The sequence below is a fragment of the Mus musculus genome, chromosome 11 (assembly GCF_000001635.26).
Source record: "Mus musculus strain C57BL/6J chromosome 11, GRCm38.p6 C57BL/6J".
In the NCBI taxonomy this organism is placed as follows: domain Eukaryota; kingdom Metazoa; phylum Chordata; class Mammalia; order Rodentia; family Muridae; genus Mus; species Mus musculus.
Window position 1 is genome coordinate 6136901 of NC_000077.6, and position 21847 is coordinate 6158747.

Sequence of the window (21847 nt, forward strand, 5' to 3'; positions counted from 1 at the left end):
TGCCCGTCTAGTGCTGGGAGCCATCATGCCTCAATATCTTCCCACATTTCTGCAGAGCAATTGTAATAAGGGAATGATGTGTGTGAAAGCTTTCAGCATGGCTTCCAGCACCTACATCAAGCTCAGGAGAATGCAACCACAAGACAAAGCCTCGGAGGGCAAGAGCTATATACAAAACCTGTCTGGGGACCAAATAGCTATTCCAAGAGGCTCTTGGAGTGAGGTCAGAGCCAACCTGGGGATGCAATAGGACCTGAGCACCCACAGCCTTTGAGAGAAAAGAAAATCAGGAGACCGGTTCACTAGTTACTCAGCAATATTCAATAAGGACTTTGTGATAAAATCCTAGCACTTTCCATTCAAAAGAAGTCAAAACAAGGTTACTGCGAGCCTCGCTCCTGGTCCCCATTCCAGTGCCATCTCAGCAGAAAGTTTTCTCGTATGAAAAACAAAAGCCTGCATGGTCTAACTCTCCAGGGTACTGCAGTCTATGGTGCCTTGAAAAGTCAGCACGCTGACTGAAGGGAGCAATCATGGAGTCACTGCTCGGCACCTGTGCTCTGGGGGTCCCTAAGGAAGGAAGACAAGTCTGCTACCCTTCCTGTGCAGCAGAGAACAGGTGAGCAAAGACCCCGTGAAGACGAGACCTAACAATGCTCTACTGAGGCAGGTGAGAAGCTTCACAAAAGGGATCTTTCAGATTAGCCAGGAGAATCATTATATGCAAAATCTTGTAGGCAAAATAAGAAACTTCCTATTTTCCCCTGAAGAATATAATGCATGTGGTACACACACACTCCATCCATTCTCCACTACCCTTGAAAGAACTATGCTGTCCTCACACTCTTCCAGAGAGGAGATGAGTGAAAACAGCTTAGAAGGCAACTCGAAGGGCAGCACTGAGCTACACTGGAGAAGAGAGGGCCTAGGCTCTGCGCCATGCTCCCTCCTTTTAGCCCTGTCTCCCACCTGCTGCTGCAGTCATGGCTACCACCATGATTAGATCTGATGGATGCCAGAGACAAACCAAAAATAAAATACTGCTGACAGGCAACTGGGACAGGTACTTTTAGGGAACAATTGGAAGGGAACCAGTCAAGAAGTGCAACTCTGAGGAAAAGCCCTTAGGCCAGTGGAACCCAAGAGATACAAAAGAAACTTACTTCACAGTTTTAAGAGAGGAGTGACAAAAACTCTTACAAATCATAAGAAACTAATAGACCAAGACATTTTGAAAGTTTTAAGTAAACGTACTGCAGGATAAGCATCTGCTGCCCCTTTATGTCCTATCCTCTCTCCTCCATTAGTCACTTTCATGTCACATGTGCATGTGTATGATTTTATGTATGTACATACAATATAGGACTGAGACTGCCTTAACTTGCCACATCTGATATGTTCCCACCAAGCACACAACTGTATTTTATGGCTTTAAGACTTTGAATGTGGTCTCTATCACATTTCTTTCTCCTCTTCTCTGCTTTTGCAACTCCTTGCTTAGGTCCACGTGTTAGCCACTGTGAAAGTGCTGCCTAACCACACACTGTTACCCGCTGATGCCCCCCCCCCCCCCCCCCCGCCAGTGCTCCAGTTGAGTCATGTGCAAGGCTTGCTTCTCAGGATTATCTGGTGTTTTGCTGTTGTTTGTGTTTTAAGAGCCCTCCACACTGACTTCCCAGGGTTGGAACTCTCTCGGATTCCCAGCAGCAGTGTGTACAAGCTCCCTTTCACGCCATAGCCTCACCAGCACGGTTACTTTCCTAATAACTGTCCTTCTGGCTGCAAGGAAAGAGAACCTCAATGGGTTCTGCTTTTAGTTTTTAGACAAGCTCTCACTATGAAGCCATGGCTGGCTTGCAGTTCAGAGACTCAGTGGCCTCTGCTTCTGAGGTGTTGGTATTAGAGGTGTGGCCACCCGTCTCAAGGCAGTTTTGATTTGCATTTGTAAGAAGGCTGGTGGAGAACATTTTTTATGATTATTAGCAATCCATGTTTAGTGCCAGTCTCAGGGACTGTCAGTGACTCAGCCTGTTTCATTAGTCCATTTATCAACTGAGTTGTTTGATTTCTTGTCGTTTTTTTTTAATTCTTTGTACATTCCAGATATTGGTCTTCTATCCTCCCATTCTGTAGGCTGTCTCTTCACACAATTAGCTGCCTCCTTTGCTGTATAGAAGGCTTTTAATTACATGAGAACCTGTTTGTCAATGTTGGTCTTAATATTTCCTAGTGAAGGGAGTCCCACTCAAAAAGTTCTTGCATGTGCCTATTTCTTGAAGTATTTTCCTTACTTTTTTCCTCTAACAGTTTCATAGGTTCAGCTCTTACATTAAACATACCAGAAATATGTAAAACAAGTTTGTGATACTGCTAAAAATCGCATGGAGAGGTATTTTATTAAGGAGAAAAATGAAATTTCTTACCATGTCTGAAATAAAGATATTCACAGGTAAAGCAGCAACATCAGTAGGTGTCACAAAATGCCAACATTAAAATTGGCAGCAGATCTGGAAAGCTCCTCACCCCACCACTGTGCTTTAAAGAAACAAGCTAAGCCTGCTTTGGGTGGGGATAGCTCTGATTCTTAGCTGGGCTCCCATGAGTGTATAGTGGTTTCTGTGTGGTGGGCTAAAGGATTGAGTCACTGAGATGGGCACTCCATCTGTGATGGACATACACAAAGCACCATTTTGCTAACCATTACTGCCTATGCAATAAGAGACAAATGCTCGATGCCAGCAATCTATCTTGGTAACACCACTTGGGCCATGTGCTATGACAATGTCCACGGAAGAATGAGCCAGATCCAGGGTTAGTTAGTAAAAGCAGGACTGCACCACCATCGAGATCAAAACAAATACAAGAGAGAAACATGAGTCTAAACTACATGGTATGGCAGAAGCTACAAACCATAGTACCCTTGGTGTAGTTGCTAATACAGTTCTTCTGAGGAGTGGGAAAAAGAAACTAATTTTAAACTGGGCCTGCTATGAGGAGAAACTTTCAGAGATGAGGTTCTTCCCTTGAGCATCTGAGTTGAATTCCCAGCATCCATGTCAGGTAATTTACCTTTAACTCCAGCTCCAAGGGACACAGTATCTTCCTGCTGGCCTCTGTGAGCATCTACACTCACATGTATGATCTGTGGTGGTTTGAGTAAGTATGGCCCTGAAAGACCATAGGGAGGAGCACTATTAGGAGATGTGGTCTTGTTAGAGTAGGTATGGTCTTGGTGGAAATAGTGTGTCACTGTGGGGAGGGTTTAGAGGTCTCCTATGCTCAAACTATGCTCAGTGTGGCTCACAGTCACTTCTGCTGGCTATGGATCAAGATGCAGAACTCTCAAAGCTTCTTCTTCTAGCACCATGTCTGTCCGTGTGCTACCATGCTTCCTGCCATAGTAATGACTGAACCTCTGAGACTAAGTCAGCTCCAATCAAATGTTTTCTTTTCTAAGACTTGCCATGGTCATGGTGTCTCTTCTCAGCAAATAAACCTTAACTAAGACAATACACAAACACAAACCAAAGATATATATAATTTAAAATAAAATTTTAAATTTTAAATAGTTGTGTGTGTTCCAGAGATTAATGTTGGGTATCTTCCTCTATTTTGTTCACTTATTTTGTAACAGGTCTCTTATTGAACCTGAAATGTTGATAAGCTACGCTGGCTAACTGGTAAATCCTCAGTATCCTTTTATTTCTGCCACCCTAGCACTGGAATTACAGGCAAACAATACGGCTTAGGTCTTTGTAAGTATGCACTGGGGATCTGAACTCAGGTCCTCATGCTCACGAGCAAGCACTTTATCAATTGAGGTAACTCCCTCAGCCCTTACATTTGTTTATTATTTATTGATGCTCTTACCACAAAATGAATTGGAAGACAAACCTGATCCACTAACACTGAAAATGATGTGAGGCAGGCAAACTGGGAAAGGCAATCAGCACCCGCCCCACCATCCAAAACAGACCAAGGTGAACCGAGCTTTGTGGACTGTCATCCTATGTGGGATGGAGGGTGACATCTAAGTTGTTCCCAATGTCAGAGCAAACTGTCCCCTAAAAAACAAGTATTAACTCAACTTCCATGTTACACGTTTCACACAACCCCATCTTCCATTAAATCAGGAATGTATAAAGTAAGAGGTGAGACCCAGACAGAAGTCTAAGCTTAGAAACAGATTCATCTGAACCAAAGAACAGTTTTGTCCCTTTATCCAGCAGTTCTTCTACTCAATAGATATCCAAATATTTATTCATATATTTTATGTATGGGTACTTTATCTGCATGTACATCTACAAACCAAAAGACAACATTATAGAGTTGTGAGCTGCCATGTGGGTGTTGGGAATTGAACCCAGGACCATCAGAAGAGCAGTGTGTGCTCTTAATCACTGAACCATCTCTGCAGCCCCTCAAATAGGTATCTAAAAAGCCCTGTTTGGGTTGAACAAGGGAGCCGTCACTGGGTAATTTAGTCATTTCTCTCCCATCTATAAAACACGGGATTGTTTTACATATTTAAGGTTCTTTTGAAGTTTAAAATAAGGAAGGATTCTGGCACATGTCAAACTTTATTATAATATGGATTTCAAATTGTTATATTGTTATTCGACGCGTTCTCACGACCGGCCAGGAAGAACACAACACCCAGAATCTTCTACGGCAAAGCTTTATTGCTTACATCTTATGGGGCCAGAGTGTAAGAAGCAAGAGAGAGAGAAAACGAAACCCCTTTCCTCTTTAAAGAGAACAACAATTGCCTCGGACGCATCACTCCCTGATTGGCTGCAGCCCATGGCCGAGCTGACGTTCACGGGAAAAACAGAGTACAAGTAGTCGTAAATACCCTTGGCTCATGCGCAGATTATTTGTTTACCAACTTAGAACACAGGATGTCAGCGCCATCTTGTGACGGCGAATGTGGGGGCGGCTTCCCACAGTTCCCCCTTTTCTATTAATAAGAGCAAATAGGCCACCCATATTAACGAGAGTGGAGATAGAGGTCAAATCCCCAGTGTGTAGGTAAAGGAACCATGTACAGGATTAGCTCTTAGGCTCACAGGCTTTTACCCAGAGCAACCCTGACCTGCTCCCGTGTCGTTTTGCCTGGGGGAAGGGAACTAGGACACTGAACCTTCATGAAAGATGACATGTCTCCCTAGAATAGGCTCATATGTGCCGCAGAGCCCTTCTACTGCAGTGCTTAGCCTTGCAACTCTCTCGGGCTGCTGAAGCACACTCACTCTATCTCGTGCAATGAGTCTAGCCTCGTGAGATATAAGAGCTGAGTGGCCAGCGACCTATTGCCTAAGCATAGATATATCAGGGGAAGCTCCATGTTCTAGTCCTGCAAGCGCCTGGGCAATAACCACCTTGTCTCTCCTAGTTTGGGCCTTAAGCTTACAGACCAATCAAAGAAGCAACACTAATCCACAGCAAAGTGTATCTCCAAATAATATTAATCCCACCCAATTTTTTAAAGAAAGAAAATGCTGAGGAGATCCAATTGGGTAATCCTTTGGTCAGCGACAGGTCCAAGCGCGTGGAGTTGACCTGAAGTCTCAATTCCCGAAGGATCTGTTCAAATTCAGCCATCCAATTCTGTAACATATACTGAAAAAGACTTTTTGACAAATTAGCTGCCCTAGTAAATTTAACATACTGAATGGAAATAACACACAATCCCGGAAACTTTTGTTCACATCCCTGCTGAGTTATTTGTCATAATACATCTAGTTGTTTCTGGACAAGATCTATGAGTTGATTAACCAGCATGAGACCTCTCTGTATCTTGACATTAGCTGAGGCCTGTTCATCTATGACTGTAGTCACTGAGGCTGACAAAGTGTTAATGGTGTCAGTCATCTGGACCTGTCCAGACAGAGCCAAGGCTGTCTGAATTAAGGCCAAACCCAGTTCCCAGTTAGTGGTAAAAAAGCAGGAGAATACTTGAGCATTATACATCACCGTCATTGGGAGTGGAAATGTCGACATTATCCCCCAACGCTGCTCTCTCTTTATTATTGACGCCCTGGACATCACCAAGACGAGGGACATTAGTATTCCCTTGGTCAGTCTGGATTTTTCGGGTGAGTCTTTCTGGTACCCAAAATGGGTTGTCTTCATTCTGTGGGAAAACACAGATAGCTCCCCTGGATCTTATCAAGATAGGATCCGGGCCATACCATTTATTATCAAGAACATTTTTCCATTTAACCATCTCATTGGGCCTATCTGGCTCTGAACAATGACGTTCAGCCGCAGTATGGCCATGAGCATCAATATTTAAAAAATTGAGTGTAAAGAGTGCCAAAGACACCGACACTCTTGGTGCTCGGGGTACAGTCTCCTCAAAAGTTCCCCTCTTCTGTTTTATAAGATAGGCTTTGAGGGTGCGATGCGCACGCTCAACAATACCCTGTCCTTGAGGGTTGTATGGAAGTCCAGTCAGGTGGGTTACGTCCATCTGACGGCAGAACTGTTGAAATTTTTGAGACGTATAAGCTGGTCCATTATCAGTCTTAAGGAGTCTGGGTTTCCCCCAAGCACTCCATGCCTCAAGACAATGTTGAATCACATGTGAGGCTTTTTCTCCAGTTAACGGAGAAGCAAACATGATGCCAGAACATGTGTCAATGGACACATGGAGATATTGAAGTTTTCCAAAGGAAGAAACATGTGTAACATCCATTTGCCAGACCTGTAGAGGTCGAATACCGCGTGGGTTAATTCCCACATGAGGAACTGGCAAGAACTCACAGCAGCTTTGACATTGAGTAACAATGTCACGGGCTTCTTTTCTTGTCAAGGAGAAACGACTGCGTAATGTTTCAGCCGTCACATGAAAATTGTTATGAAAATTTCTTGCAGCCTCTACCGGGGATGATAGGGCAGCAGCCACCACTTTAGTGGCCTTATCTGCCAAATCATTTCCCAGAGCCATGGGGCCAGGTAGGCCTGAGTGGGCTCTAACATGAGTAATATAAACAGGAGATCTTCTAGATAACAAAACTAATTGTATCTGCTGAAAAATATTGGCAACTCTACTGGAAGGCTTAATCACTCCAGCCGCTTCTAAAAGATTTACTGCATTTACCACATAACAGGAATCTGACACAATATTAAGGGGTTCTAAAAAGGTTTTTAAAACTTCTAAGACCACTAAACATTCTACCACTTGAGGTGAATTTTCATTATACTGTTTGGATACCACTTTACCATTAGCCACATAGGCACCTATGCCAGTTTTTGATCCATCAGTATATACCACAATCCCATTTTTAAGTGGGTTTCTTACTGTTATTTGTGGAAACACAACAGATTGATTTTGGGCAAACTGTAAGATTGGATGTTTTGGATAATGGTTATCTATTTTTCCTGAAAAGGAGGTAACTAAAACTGCCCAATCATTAGATGTGGCTGCCAAGGTTTGAACCTGTGCAGCGGTATAAGGTACAATTAAAAGATATGGACTTTGCCCAAAGTGGGTGATTGCTGCTTTTAGGCCTTTAAGGGCAAGCTGTGCAATTGCATCAGGATACCAATCTATTATTTTAGCTGGGGATACGTTTGGATGGATCCACAACAATGGCCCATTCTGCCACAAAACTGCAGTTGGTAATTGTGCTGTCTTAAAGACACACAAACTGAAAGGCTGCGAATCCTCAATACGTTGTAATTGTGCATTCTGTAAGGCTTTTTCCACCTTTTGTAAGGCCTGGTTAGCAGCTAGAGTAAGAGTCCTAGGGGAGGAGATATGAGGATCTCCTTCTAAAATACTAAACAAAGGCCTTAACTCAGCGGAAGGAATCTTTAAAAAAGGTCTGAGCCAATTAATATCTCCCAACAGCTTTTGAAAATCATTTAAGGTATGGAGGTGATCTCTTCTTATCTCTACCTTTTGGGGCACAATCTTATCTGGGGACACCACAGAGCCCAAGAATTGTCCTGTATCAGAAATTTGGACCTTTTCTGTGGCTATCTGTAAACCCCACTGACTTAAAGTTTTAAGTAGAAAAGGATATGCCTTTTGTAGCATGGTAAGGTCTTTATGGCACAGGAGGATGTCATCCATGTAAAGGAGCAAAATTAAAGAGGGGAATTGTTCCCTCACTGGCAAAAGAGCTTCTTGTACATAAAGTTGACACATAGTAGGACTATTGGACATTCCCTGTGGTAAGACCTTCCATTGATACCTCTTATCAGGTTCCATGTGATTAATAGAGGGGATGGTAAAGGCAAATCTGGGCCTATCCCTTGGACACAAAGGTATAGAAAAGAAACAATCTTTAATATCTATAATGATTAAATTCCAGCCACGTGGTAAGGCGGAAAGTACAGGGAGACCCCTCTGTACTGGGCCAAATAAGTTCATATGCTCATTAATGGCTCTGAGGTCATGGAGCAGTCTCCACTTTCCTGACTTTTTCTTAATTACAAAAATTGGAGTATTCCAAGGTGAGGTAGAGGGTTCAATATGGCCTAGTTTTAATTGTTCCTCTACCAGTTGAATCACAGCTTCTAGTTTTTCAGAGGATAGGTGCCATTGAGGAACCCACACTGGGTCCCCTGTTTTCCATGGTATGGGTCGTGCTGCCCCAATGGCCGCTAAGGAAAAACCCAGACCCTGTCTGTCTTGGTTTCCATTAGGTAAGATAGGCTCTATCCTTCCCTGTTCTTGATGTCCTAACCCTTTTCCTTCTTTATAACCCATCTTTGCCATGATATTTTTTGCTTTAGCTGAATACCCTCCTGATGGGGCGTTTTCATTGGACAAAATAAGGCCCAAATGCTGCATAATATCCCTTCCCCAGAGGTTAACCGGGAGTGGGAGCACATAAGGTATGAATTTCCCTTGCTGCCCTTCAGAGGATTCCCACGTCAAGGCAACGGAGCTTATAGTGGGACATGATTGATATCCTAGGCCCTGTAATGAATGAGATGACTCTGTGGTGGGCCATGCTTTGGGCCACCAATGTGTAGAAATTATACTTTTATCTGCTCCGGTATCAAGGATGCCTTCAAACTCTTTTCCATTAATCTTAAGGCGGAGCTTAGGTCTATCATTTAAAGATACAACCAAATAGGCAGAATCATTTCCTGAGGAGCCCATTTTCTTTATCTCAGGTCCTGCAGATTTCTCCCTGGTATTATCAGGGAGGAGCAGCAGCTGAGCTATCCTATCTCCTTTACTAATAGAAAAAACGCCTTTAGGGCTTGAGCACAGGACCTGTATTTCAGGGGAATGTTGACAATCCATAACTCCAGGGTGGACTACTAAGCCCTGCAAGGTGAGTGAACCTCGGCCGAGAATAAGGCCCATGGTTCCCGGGGGCAAGGATGGTATAGGCTCCACCGGCACCGGCTGAATACTCATTTGAGGCATTAATAGGAAGTCGGAGGCGGCACGCAGGTCCACCCTTGTGGGTCTTCCTGGGTCGTCTCTCTGACTGCTTCCTGGGTCCTGACAAACCGGTTCCCATATCTTTGAGGGCCCTGGGACCGAGGGCCCGATGACCCGTTTTTTGGCACATCAGTTGATTGACTATCAGGTGGGGGAAGAATTCTGCCCTTTATATCCCTCACAGAGCGACACTGGTCAGCTCTATGATAACCCTTGCCACACTTAGAGCAAAGAGTGAGAGTCCCTCCCTGTTTATCTGGAGCTCTGCAATCTTTCTTAAAATGCCCAGGCTTTCCGCAATTAAAACATGTCCTCTGATCATTTCTGCCCATGGAGCGGTTCTGAGATTGAAGGATGGCAGCCGCTAAACCTGCATTGCTGAGAGGTCCCCCAAGCTCTCGACAGACCCTGAGCCAGTCTTGTAAGCCTTTGTTCTTTCTTGGGGCTATGGCCGCTCGGCACTCCTTTGTGGCTTGCTCGTAGATTAGCTGTTCTATGAGAGGCGCAGCTTGCTCTGACTCTCCAAAAATACGCTCTGCTGCCTCTGTCATTCTGGCCACAAAATCTGAGAAAGATTCCTGAGGTCCCTGGATTATCTTTGTTAACTGACCAGTGGTTTCACCTGCTCGAGAGAGCGCCTTCCAGGCCCTAATAGCCGTGGAAGAAATCTGGGCATAAGCTCCCCAATGGTAGTTTGTCTGATCAGCAGAATAAGCTCCCTGACCCGTTAACAAGTCAAAAGTCCAATCTCTCTGCTCTGGAGTCAAAGCAGCTGCGTTTGCTCGGGCCTGCGCCTGTGCAGCTTCGTGCCAAAGCGCTTTCCATTCCATATATTTGCCCATACTAGGGAGAGCGGCTTTTACAACCGTCTGCCAATCAGCAGGCGTTAGTGCCATGCCAGCGAGCCTGTCTAACTGCGCCAAGGTAAAATTAGCATTGGTTCCGTATTTACGAACCGACTCGGCAATTTCCTTAATCTGTACGTATTCTACCGGAGCGTGGACACGCCCACCCTCGGCTCCTTCAAAGACTGGAAATGCCTGTTGTATTTTCTTTTGTTCCTCTCGGGGAATGAATGAGTCTGCGCACTGCCTCTCTGCGCACTGCCTCTCTGCGCACTGCCTCTCTGCGCATCTCTCTGCGCACTGCCTCTCTGCGCATCTCTCTGCGCATTGCCTCTCTGCGCATTGCTGACGCACTACGCAGGGCGGGGGCTCCGCATAGGGCGGACCTTGAAACCGACTGCCGGGAGGTTGAACAGTACGCTGACTTTCGCCAGCCGCTTTTGGCTTTTTTCTTGACCAATTAGCTGGCTGGTAATGGGCTGCTTCTTCCTCCCAGTCTGTTTCCTCAGAGGAGGATTCTTCACTTGCTTCAGAGCTACTAAGAGCTGGCTTCCTGAGCTCATCTAGTGACGAGTATCTCCTAGAGACCTCCGCTAATCGATCTTTCTTCTTTTCCCTTTTTCCTCTTTTTCTTCTAATCTCTCTCCAGGTATTCCTACCTAACCTTAACTTTTCCTCGGGTTCAAGACCCTTGGAAAGGCCTGTATACTTATTTTGTGTACCATACTTCCTCTTTGTTCCTACTCTTTCTTCCCGCTTTACTTCTGATAGCTTGTCCTGAATTTCCTCTAGAATTTTCAGCCCTATCTTAATCACTTGATAACATGTGAAAAAGAACAAAAGGGCTCCTAACACCAGAAAAAATTCAAGGCCAAACATACTCACTGGTACTCTCGTTCCCCAGCTGAAAAGTTCTGAATTCATACAGTTGAATCCTTCTTAACAGTCTGCTTTACGGGAACCTTTATCACCGTCGTTCCCCAGCTGATGAGTTCTGAATTCGGCAGTTGAATCCTTCTCAACAGTCTGTGTTACGGGAACCTTTATAAACGTGATCCGCAGTTCTGGTTCCGGAATGAGGGATCTTCCCTGCGCCAGTCCGGAGTTTTTTCTCGTCTCGGGTTTTCGGCACCAATTGTTATTCGACGCGTTCTCACGACCGGCCAGGAAGAACACAACACCCAGAATCTTCTACGGCAAAGCTTTATTGCTTACATCTTATGGGGCCAGAGTGTAAGAAGCAAGAGAGAGAGAAAACGAAACCCCTTTCCTCTTTAAAGAGAACAACAATTGCCTCGGACGCATCACTCCCTGATTGGCTGCAGCCCATGGCCGAGCTGACGTTCACGGGAAAAACAGAGTACAAGTAGTCGTAAATACCCTTGGCTCATGCGCAGATTATTTGTTTACCAACTTAGAACACAGGATGTCAGCGCCATCTTGTGACGGCGAATGTGGGGGCGGCTTCCCACATTATATCCTATTTGAATCTGTTACCTAATATTATTTTAAGTGAATCCTGCTTATTTATAACAATATATAATAATGTTATTTCTACCAAAGTTTTCTAAATAAACTTCTCTTTCCCTCCGAAAAATTAGGTCCTAAACATAAGTTCCAGAAATCAGCTTAAGTTGGTAATGTCACAGCTATACATACCTGACATGGCTCTTGCCCTATGGAAGAACCGCAGGACACAAGCCAAACATTAATATGGTCACTGTAGCCTAGATTTACATGTGTATGTGTGTGGTAATGGCCATCCATGTTCATGGAGGCCATAGGAAAGCGTCCCATGTCTTCCTCTATCACTCTTTGCCTAATTCCTTAGAAACAGGACCTCTCACTAATCTAAGAGGTCAGGTGTTGGGCTAGCAGGTCCTAGTGCACCTATGTGCACCCTTTACAGTACTAGGAATGTGTAGTCCCATCCAGCTTGCTTGTCTATAGAATCTCTATACTTCTTTGCTTTGCCTCGGGACTAGCTGGAACTGCAATGGGTACCATGCATGACTGACAGTTTGGGAGGCTGGGGGCAGGTGGTTATAGGGAGTGTTTGTATTTGAAGAAGATTATGAGCTTTGTTTGTCAACAGGGGGAGAAAACGTATACATCATCGAATTTGTGCCTGAGGAAGTGGAACGATCCTCCCCCATGAGCATCCTGAAGTGACAAGCCTGGCCGATGAGCCTGAGCACTGACGAGGTAGGTACCTCAAGTAATGCCAAACCTGGACCTCACACACAGAATGTCATGCCCTCTGGTGACCTCTAGCCAACATCAGCAAAGAGGCATGTGGATAGGAAAGCCTGCTCAACACATATCTGTGTGAACCCAGCATCCATGTGAGACAGGAACAGTGAGGAATGCCTGTCCTGTTTTCCTGCTGTCATCTTACTGTCTTGGGACAGTTTCTGTGTCTAAGAACACATCCACAATGTTCTTCTCTATCCCCTGACCCAAGACTAGATTTCAGTATTTATTTACCTCCAAAGTACACAAAATGGCTCTGCTGCCCTATTCTGTGTGGAGCACTGAGCCTCATACCAGTAAAGAGAGGTGACAGTCATCATGCAAGGTACCTTAGCCCTCACTGGGAGGTCAGCTAACTGGAGTTTTCTTAGGGAAGCTGAAGGTAATAATGTTTGGATCTGCTCTTGAAAACCAAGATGTGGTGGCGCACACCTTTAATCCCAGAACTCGGGGAGGCAGAGGCAGGTGGATTTCTGGGTCCGAGGCCAACCTGGCCTACAAAGTGAGTTCCAAGACAGCCAGGACTATACAGAGAAACCCTGTCTCGAAAAACCAAAAAAAAAAAGTCTTTCTCTGCTGGGCCTCCTGGTCCATACACTTACTGCTGGGTGGTGGTGGTGGCGGCGGCGGCGAATGCCTTTAATCCCAGCACTTGGGAGGCAGAGGCAGGTGGATTTCTGAGTTTGAGGCCAGCCTGGTCTACAGAGTGAGTTCCAGGACAGGCAGGACTACACAGAGAAACCCTGTCTCGAAAAAAAAAAAAAGAAAGAAAACTAAGAGACTAACTAGCTGTCTACAAGGAGGCCAAAAGAATGCCCGAGTCCTTGCTATAAGGCTAAGATATCAAATGTGAGCTTTTCTCCAGATAATGGTTGCTCAGATTAAGAATACGGCTGACTGTCCCCAGGAAAACCTGAAGACCAGGTGAAAAGGGCTCACAGGCAGACGCAAAGGCCGAAACAGCAAAGGCAACCACCCCCGGGGGACAAGATTCAGAAAAACAATCCTAATTTTCTTGTAGTCTCTGCTCTGTGCCTGGAGCTCAGACTGGCTGCAGGGAGGCCCTGCCCACTGCTGCTGTTACCTGCTTCCCCTTCATCACATGCTTGGGCACGGGCACCCTGACCTCCAGGTCGGTGTAGTCTTGCGACCAGATGTAGTTCTCACGGATGGCACCGTTGTAACTGTCAGGATTTTTCTGGAACTGCTCCTGAATCCTGAAAAAGAACAAGAACATTGAGATGCACCAGAGAAATGCAGAGCAGCTTCACGGTGCTAGTGTTATGTCCTGAGGAAATCACACACACACAGGATAGCTTGCTTTCTACCTCTGCTAAAGTCTCTTTGGGGGCAATTTCCTTTGTGACACTCATACATGGTCTCCAGGAAATCACAGTTCTGCTTGTTGTCAGTTCAGAACCAGGCCTGTTAAGTAAACAAAGAGGTTGGTTAAGAAGATCCCTGGCTCATGAGCACTGGGTATGTCTGATGAACTGCTAAGCAGAACTTGTCCTTTACAAATAGGCAAAAAAACAAAAAAACAAAAACAAAATAAAACAAAACAAAAAACCCTCCATCCTGCAGCTGTTTGACTTAATCCTAACCCAACACTAAGCCTCTCTTTCCCCCTAGTAAGTAAATCAAAGCCACAAGGACTGCATTAAAACTGCACATCATTAGTAAGAGGTAAGCAATGCATTTAATGAGATGGCCTTAAAAAAACCTAGTCAACCAAATCCTATTACTTATCTCCATTGCAAAACTAGCACAGGTTGTCTTAGTCAGGGCTTCTATTCCTGCACAAACATCATGACCAAGAAGCAAGTTGGGGAGGAAAGGATTTATTCAGCTTACACTTCCACACTGCTGTTCATCACCAAGGAAGTCAGGACTGGAATTCAAGCAGGTCAGAAAGCAGGAGCTGATGCAGAGGCCATGGAGGGATGTTCTTTACTGGCTTGCTTCCCCTGGCTTGCTCAGCCTGCTCTCTTATAGAACCAAGACTACCAGCCCAGAGATGGCACCATCCACAAGGGGCCTTTCCCCCTTGATCACTAATTGAGAAAATGCCTTACAGTTGGATCTCATGGAGGCATTTCCCCAACTGAAGCTCCTTTCTCTGTGATAACTCCAGCCTGTGTCAAGTTGACATAAAACTAGCTAGTACACAGGTACAAAAGGGCCTAGCCAGGAAGCAGATGTTGAAGATAAAATACAAAATCTGGCATAAAATTTAGCTATGTTCAATCATATAAATGCCTTAAAGATGAGTTTAGACTCACAAGTCACTAAGTGAGTTGAGGATCTAATTCACATATAAAAGCCTTTGTATAGAGAAGGTAGCAGAATATTCTCAAGTAGGTGTGGCTCAGCAGTCATCTTCCATGTCTGCTCACACAGCAGCAGACAGCCTGAGCAGGCAGGGAGTTCCACACACTGTAAAGTATGACTGCTTCTGCCCATTCCAGAAAGCACTAAGTTGCAAGGGCCTACAATTGCTTTGACACAGAAACAAGACCAAGATTGGATAAGGGTGAATAAAGAGGACACTGTTTTCTCACTCAAGTTTTAAGGATGTCTTGGGGCTGGAGACATGGCTCAGTGGTTAAAGAGCACTGGCTGCTTTTCCAGAGGTCCTGGGTTCAATTCCCAGCATCAACATGGCAGCTCACAACTGCTTATAACAACAGTTCCAAGGGATTCAACACCCTCACACAGATATATATATGCAGGCAAACACCAATGCACATAACATAAAAATTTTTAAAATCACTTTTAAAAAAGAATACTGGGGCTGGTGTGATGGCTAAGCGGTTAAGAGCACTGACTGCTCTTCCGAAGGTCCTGAGTTCAAATCCCAGCAACCACATGGTGGCTCACAACCATCCGTAGTGAGATCTGACGCCTTCTTCTGGAGTGTCTGAAGACAGCTACAGTGTGCTTACATATAATAATAAATAAAATCTTAAAAAAAAAAAAGAATTAAAAAAGAATACTTTTACCCATGGTATGTGTACTTTTGTGTCCTATATTTAAGAGACTGGGCCTCCAACATGGCCTGAAATCTGAGGGCTGGATAAGAGAAGGCTGCTGAAGGTAATTTGTGTTCTACCAAATTATATCCTTGAGTCAGTTATAATCAGGTCAATTAAGGTGGGCCCTCACCCACTATGACCATTGATCTTCAAGTGGAAACTTTGAACACACACTTATCTAGGAAAAGGATGTAAAGGCGACAATGAGAACAGGCAGAGATCAGAATGATGGAACAAGAACTGTGGGCCAGAAGGATCCTTCTTCCATATAGCTTCAGGAGTGAGAGCCAGCCCACACCTCATCTCAGGTATCTGTTGTTTAAGCTTTGATGTGACTGCACAAGCAAGATGGCTAAGAAATTCGCTTCCATCAGAGGCAATTTAAAACCTCAGCACTCAATACTGAGAAGATCAGGCAGTGAGCAATCAGCATGGACACAAACTGGGCGAGTACCTGAGGGGAGGCACTGTGCAGCACAGGGAACACAGGCACTGAAAGCCACAGAGGACGCCTGGCCTGATGACTTGACAAAAGACAGCAAGAGAAAGGCACCAAAACAAGGAAAACATAGAACAGTCAAGTATTTCAATTAGACTAGTGGTATGGAAAAACCTTTCAACACAGCAACAACAAAAAACCGAAGAGGTTGAAAGGGATATATAACTTCTATATATGGTATTGCCTCGGTTTTTATGAAGAGGAAATGAGCATACATGCATAAGCAGGTTTGATTTTTGTGGTAAGAGAGGATCTGACCTCTTTGCTTCCTTAGGTAATATCCAAATTCCCTACAATATGCAAACATTTCAGCCAAGAGAATAGCAACTACTTATACAAACACAGACAGGAGTGACAATGTACCTGTGGCCCCGGGGTTCCAGTCCCTAAAGTGCCCTGAAATGGAGTACAAAGAAACAAGTGCAGCCAACGGTGCAGGCCGGCCAGCCACCAATCTTCCACTGGGCCCTCCCATGGGAAACCCATTGGTAGTACAAGGCTCACACTGGTCATGGGCACACATGAATATGGAGTGGTATCTATGAAAATTAAAACAGCAACAACAACAGGGTAACAGTGGCTACCTCTACAGTTGGTAAGTAGGGAGAAAGAGATCCCTCTCCACTGAGAACCCTATCAATATTACCATGTTAAAATAGACAAAACTATGAAGACAAGAGAGAGCTGGTACCATATCGTGGTTCATAGCCACCTGTGACTCCAGTTCTATGGAATCCAACTTGCTCTTCTGACCACTGCAGTACATGGTGCCTTTACAAAGGCAAAACACTAGTGCACATAAAATAAATATTTTTAAAAGAATATGAAAATATACATACCTTCCCACATGAAATTAAAACCAAAATAGCCCTAGCACTTGACTAAGAGATCAGAGACTAAGAACAAAGAAGCCTGTAATAGGAAAAAGGCCTTGGATAGCGGCTCTTACATACATATCGGCTCCTCATGCAAAGATCAGTATGGCATATGAACTCAATTCCTCAGGACAAAGGCTGCAAGTCTCTCTGCCTGACCCCTTACCAGGTTCTCGAGCTCTGCATGCCCATTAGGGGCTATTTATTGCCTGGGACCTGCTAGTCTATCTTTCTACTATGTCCTTCCAGCATAGACCCCCAAGTCCCCTAGCATGGGCCTCTCAGCAGGCAGGAAAATTGCTCCTAAAACAGCCCTAGCAGGTTGCTGGTTGCTTTTTATAGCACTCTGAATCCACATTCTCTTTAAATAAAGTTGATTATTTCCAGCCAACAGTATGTAAAAATGTGTCCTGTCAAGTGCAGGTGGCTCTGAGCCCCACCCAGCAAATCCAAGGCCACCCCTGCAGCTGTGGGCCTGCAGCAGGAGGTGGGGGGTGGGGGGGATGAGCAGCAGAGCTCCAGCATCAGGGTGGGAGTGAGCCAGTGAGTCAGCAAGCAAGTCTCACTGAGCTCCCACTCTGTTCCTGATGAGCACGGGACAAGAAAGCTCTTGACAAAGAGAGAACACAGCCTCCGAATCCTGCTGGGCATTGTGGACCACAAGCTCTAACTCTCCTTGTAGACACAACAGTTTTGACTGCTAAACAGTTCCCACAGGCCTAGGCACCACAAAGTGGGGCAAGCCAGGAAACTAGAACCACCTGCAGTGAATGAGTGTGGCTGGTAATGTCACGAGGAACTATCACTGTCTCAGGGAATAGGAGCAAGCCTGGCCAGGAGCCCAACCTACTTTGTCAGCTTGAAGCCATCTCTTAAACCAAAAGGACCTCTGTCCTTCTGTTTGCCGCTTTCCAATGCTAGGGGCTGAGCTGTCACTGAACTAACCTCAAGCTTCTCCTCCAGTTTGTCTAGAAACAAACAGACAAACAGACAAAGGTTCAGACAAGCTGGGGTTTAGAGCAGCTCGTAGAACATATTCTACTAGTAAGTAAGTAAAGGAGACTAAACCCTTAACCCAGGGGTTTCTGTGCAAGATAGGATCCCAAACTCAATGGGTTATATGCACTGCCCTCATTTCTTTCCCAAGAAAGGATGAATACTGGAGGCATTTGCTACATGATGGGAGGGAGCTGGGGGACTGGCTTCCCAAGGTCACAACAGAGCAGAAGTGGAGCTCGGAGCTGCTAGGCCATCCCTCTCCCTAAGTAGGCAGAGCCATTCTTTGCTCCTCTTGAGATTAATACTGTCCACCCTATAAACAATTACCGTGATCCTGCATAATGTGATCAAAGTTCACTGACCCTATGCTTGGGTGACAATGTCCACCATCCTTGCCAGTCTCAGTCAACCCAGATATGATGAATCAGACCTCACCACACTCCTATGGCTGTACTGTCCATTTGGTCATCAGAAGAGAGAACATGTATGTGCTATGGTCTGAAAAATCTATGTCCTTCCAAACTTCATGTGTCCAGTCACCATGACAGCTTCAGAAAGAGGGGTTTAGAAAGGCTGGTGAAAGGGATGTGATGAGATGACTAATGTCCTTATTAAAAGGCCCTTAAAGGGACCCTTTACTTTTTCACCATGTGAAGACATAGAAAAAATTGTGTGTGAGGAGCATGCACATCAAACACTGAACCTACCAATGACTGGACAGTAAACTTCTAGCATCTGAAACTCAGAAACAGATTCTTGTTATAAACCAACCAGTCTATGGCATTTTGTTATACCAGCCTGAATAGGCTGAGACAAAGTGTATGCACACACACACAATACTTATGTGCATATGTGGGGCACATCTGTGGATGGACATGCCACAGGTATTAAGCAGAAGGTAGCCATTCTCTACAACTTTGTTCCCCACCCCCCTCTCTTTCCTCAACATCTTTCTGAGCTGTGACTTCAGCGAGGTATTAAAGATATTCAGTTAGTTATTAGAGTCCTCATTTCCCATTCTCCTTCTATAAAGGATCCTTCCTTCTCTTGTCAGCTCCTCCCTGGCAGTGCTCAGTTTCAACCTAGGATTTACCTAAGTCCTTCCCAACTGGTGGAGATGCAGTCACTTTTCTTCTGGATTCTTTATTGCTGACCCTTTATAAAACAGCCATGGTTAGAAAAATGGCTCATTCACTGTCCTGTTCTGGAGCTTCACACTCTCGGCCTGCCAGGCTCTAACCCTGCGTTGTGCCCTTCCCTTCTAGAGGACCTGCATTCAATTCCCAGCACCCAAAACTATCCATCACTCTAGGTCCAAAGAATCTGACAACTTCTTTTACCTCCACAGGCATCAGGCATGCCAGTAGCAGACACACTTGCAGGCAAAACGCACACACACATAAAATAAAAACACATTTTACAAAGGAAGAAGAGTCTGTTCTGGGCTCCTTTTCAGATGTTTCAGAAAATGGACTATTCTTAGCAATAGGAATAGTTTAGGTTTGGATAATGTATTTATTAAGTTTACAGCAAGTCCAAGTAAAGGAAAAGTGAAAGAAATGGATAGATAGATAGGTAGGTAGGTAGGTAGACAAAACAGAAAAACACCATCAAATCAGATTCTCAAACACTCAGCAGAAATTAGCTGGGAACTCAGACACCTAGCAGAAATTAAAGGCAGCCACCTGGAGTTCCCAATAGAGTCTTGGGCAGAGCAGAGAGAGGCTTCCAAGTAAAAGACCAAATAATAACAGGAAAATACTGCCATCAAGTCGGAGGCTTACAAATATCCAGCAGAAAGTCACAGAGAAAGCCCCACCAAAGCAGCCTGATGGAGCGCCCCATCAAGAATAGCATGCAGAGCAGAGCAGAGTGCCCTTCTGGGTGAGGTTTCCAAGTAAAAGAACAGAGAGCAATGTTGGGTGCTCACAACATCCAATAGAAACTGACTGAGGAAGCTGAGGTGGAGTCCTAACTGAGTTTCCTCTCGTGGCTGACTGTCCAGCTGCTCCCTTCCATAGGAACACTGGCCAGTTGGCAACAGGTCACCGTTTGGATATTCATGAGACGGCAGCGTTTTCACTCCTGGGCTGACTGCTCATTTTTCTGTCTCAGCATTAGGGGAGCCAGTCAGTAAGGGTCTTCTCAGAGGATACTAGACATAAAAATATTGGGTCTGAATCAGAGGGTAGCAACACCATTTCCAAAACCAGTTTCTTGTGTGCTCAAACACCACGTGACACATTCTAATATAATGTATGTTGTATTCTCTTGAAAGCTATTAAGCTTCCAAATCATCAGCAATCTTAGTGACAGAGCATAAGTCATTCTAAAAGTCACTAATAAATGCTCTGTGGGAACTACAATTAATAAAGTCTAGATACTAAAGAAGGTGAAGCCAGCAAGCCATCCTCTGTGAGCAGTGATGAAAGCAACATGTCTGCACCATTCTTCCAACGCTATACACGGGCAGGTGGCTGATAAGACTCGGTCAGTGCTCGGGCCAGCCCAGAACACCTGCCAAATGTCTGTGAGCTAAATGGATGCCACATGCTGACTGAGAGAGCCGCCTCACCTGGCAGGCATTCCTGTTTCCAAATACAAAGCATTAAGTTAACTCCAACTTGCATGTCTCAAGAAAGATGAGAAAGAAGCAGGAGAGGGAAGGAACAGAAGCATGGTCACTAAAACCAAGGACACAGCAGCCAGGCCAGGACCTGGGACTGAATGGAACAAGTGCGTGCGTGCGTGCGTGCGTGCGTGCGTGTGTGTGTGCAACTAGTGTGTCAAAGCTGTCAAGTCCAACCTTAAGAGAGAATGCTTACCCATTTCTCAGGTGACTACCCTACTTCACCCTCTCTAGCAATATGGAGTAATGCTACAAAATCCACAGCATTCATGCCTCATACTACTAGACTGTAAAATCTTACAGGTAACAATAAGGGAAAGCAGTTTCTCAGTGTAATCTCAATTCATATTTACCAGCAGAACGGCTCTACATTCATATTTCCTAGCCAATAACCTTCTCTAAAATTCTGGTTACATCTCTGCTGTTTTTGTTTGCCATTTCTTTGCTTAATACAGCTCTACATATTTTGATAAGGCTTCAAAGTTTAATTACAAAGTGTAAACACAACTCTTTGTTTTAATATAATCAAATTAGTTTAATTTAATATAATAATTATCATATAATACATTATTACATGATGTTAATATAATAAGATCAAATAATGCCATCATACATGTACATCTGCATTCACATACACACAGGAACATGCATATGTGTAAATACACATCATGGACACATTGTTTACAAATGAATTTTGCCTTTGTTGACCTGTGATGTATCTTTAGTCTGGCTAAGCTCACTTTATAGCTAGAGTTAAAAACAAAAACAAAAAAAAAACTTCATGAGCATATATTTATCTAAAATAAATCAAGCAACATGCATGCAACCATTCACAATGTGGTTTGCATATGATATATATAGAACAAATAATTTAGTAAGACTTATATGCAAATTTGGAGAATATATTTCATATCATACATCAGTTGATTAGTCAATATTAACAAAATTAATGCTTACTACAAAGCTACTTTAATTAATTAAAAATAAAAATAGTATAGTGACAATTGATCTTAAATTATATTAATTTAACAAGAGAAAGAGGCTCTTCATTTTTTAAAATGCATATAAATATATTTTTTAACTATTAGACAATCAATTCCCCCTAAATACTGACTCTATATGAGCACATCAGTCTCTGAGACAACTTTTTTCCTATGCATATAAAATCAGAAACATTTAAACTACTTTTCTACTTCAGTTCCCTCAGAAATGGAAAAAAAAAAAAGTCCAAAATGAGAAATGACTAGACCAAACTACCATCACCATTCAAGCCTATGGCACACCCCATGTCATTTCTCAG

The 21847-nt window shown here is 44.2% G+C and overlaps 1 protein-coding gene across 3 annotated transcripts in view; it reads right to left on the reverse strand.

The window, feature by feature from the left end:
• The window catches only part of Nudcd3 (NudC domain containing 3), a 95929-nt gene that overhangs the window by 31210 nt on the left and 42872 nt on the right, over positions 1-21847 (reverse strand). For all 3 annotated transcript variants that reach the window (XR_001779940.2, NM_001363446.1, NM_173748.5), the window contains exon 3: positions 13595-13727. Coding sequence is in view for 2 of the 3 variants with exons in the window: in NM_001363446.1 (NP_001350375.1) it covers positions 13595-13727 (133 nt within the window). In the remaining variant the exon portion in view is untranslated. The remainder of the gene's footprint in view (positions 1-13594; positions 13728-21847) is intronic.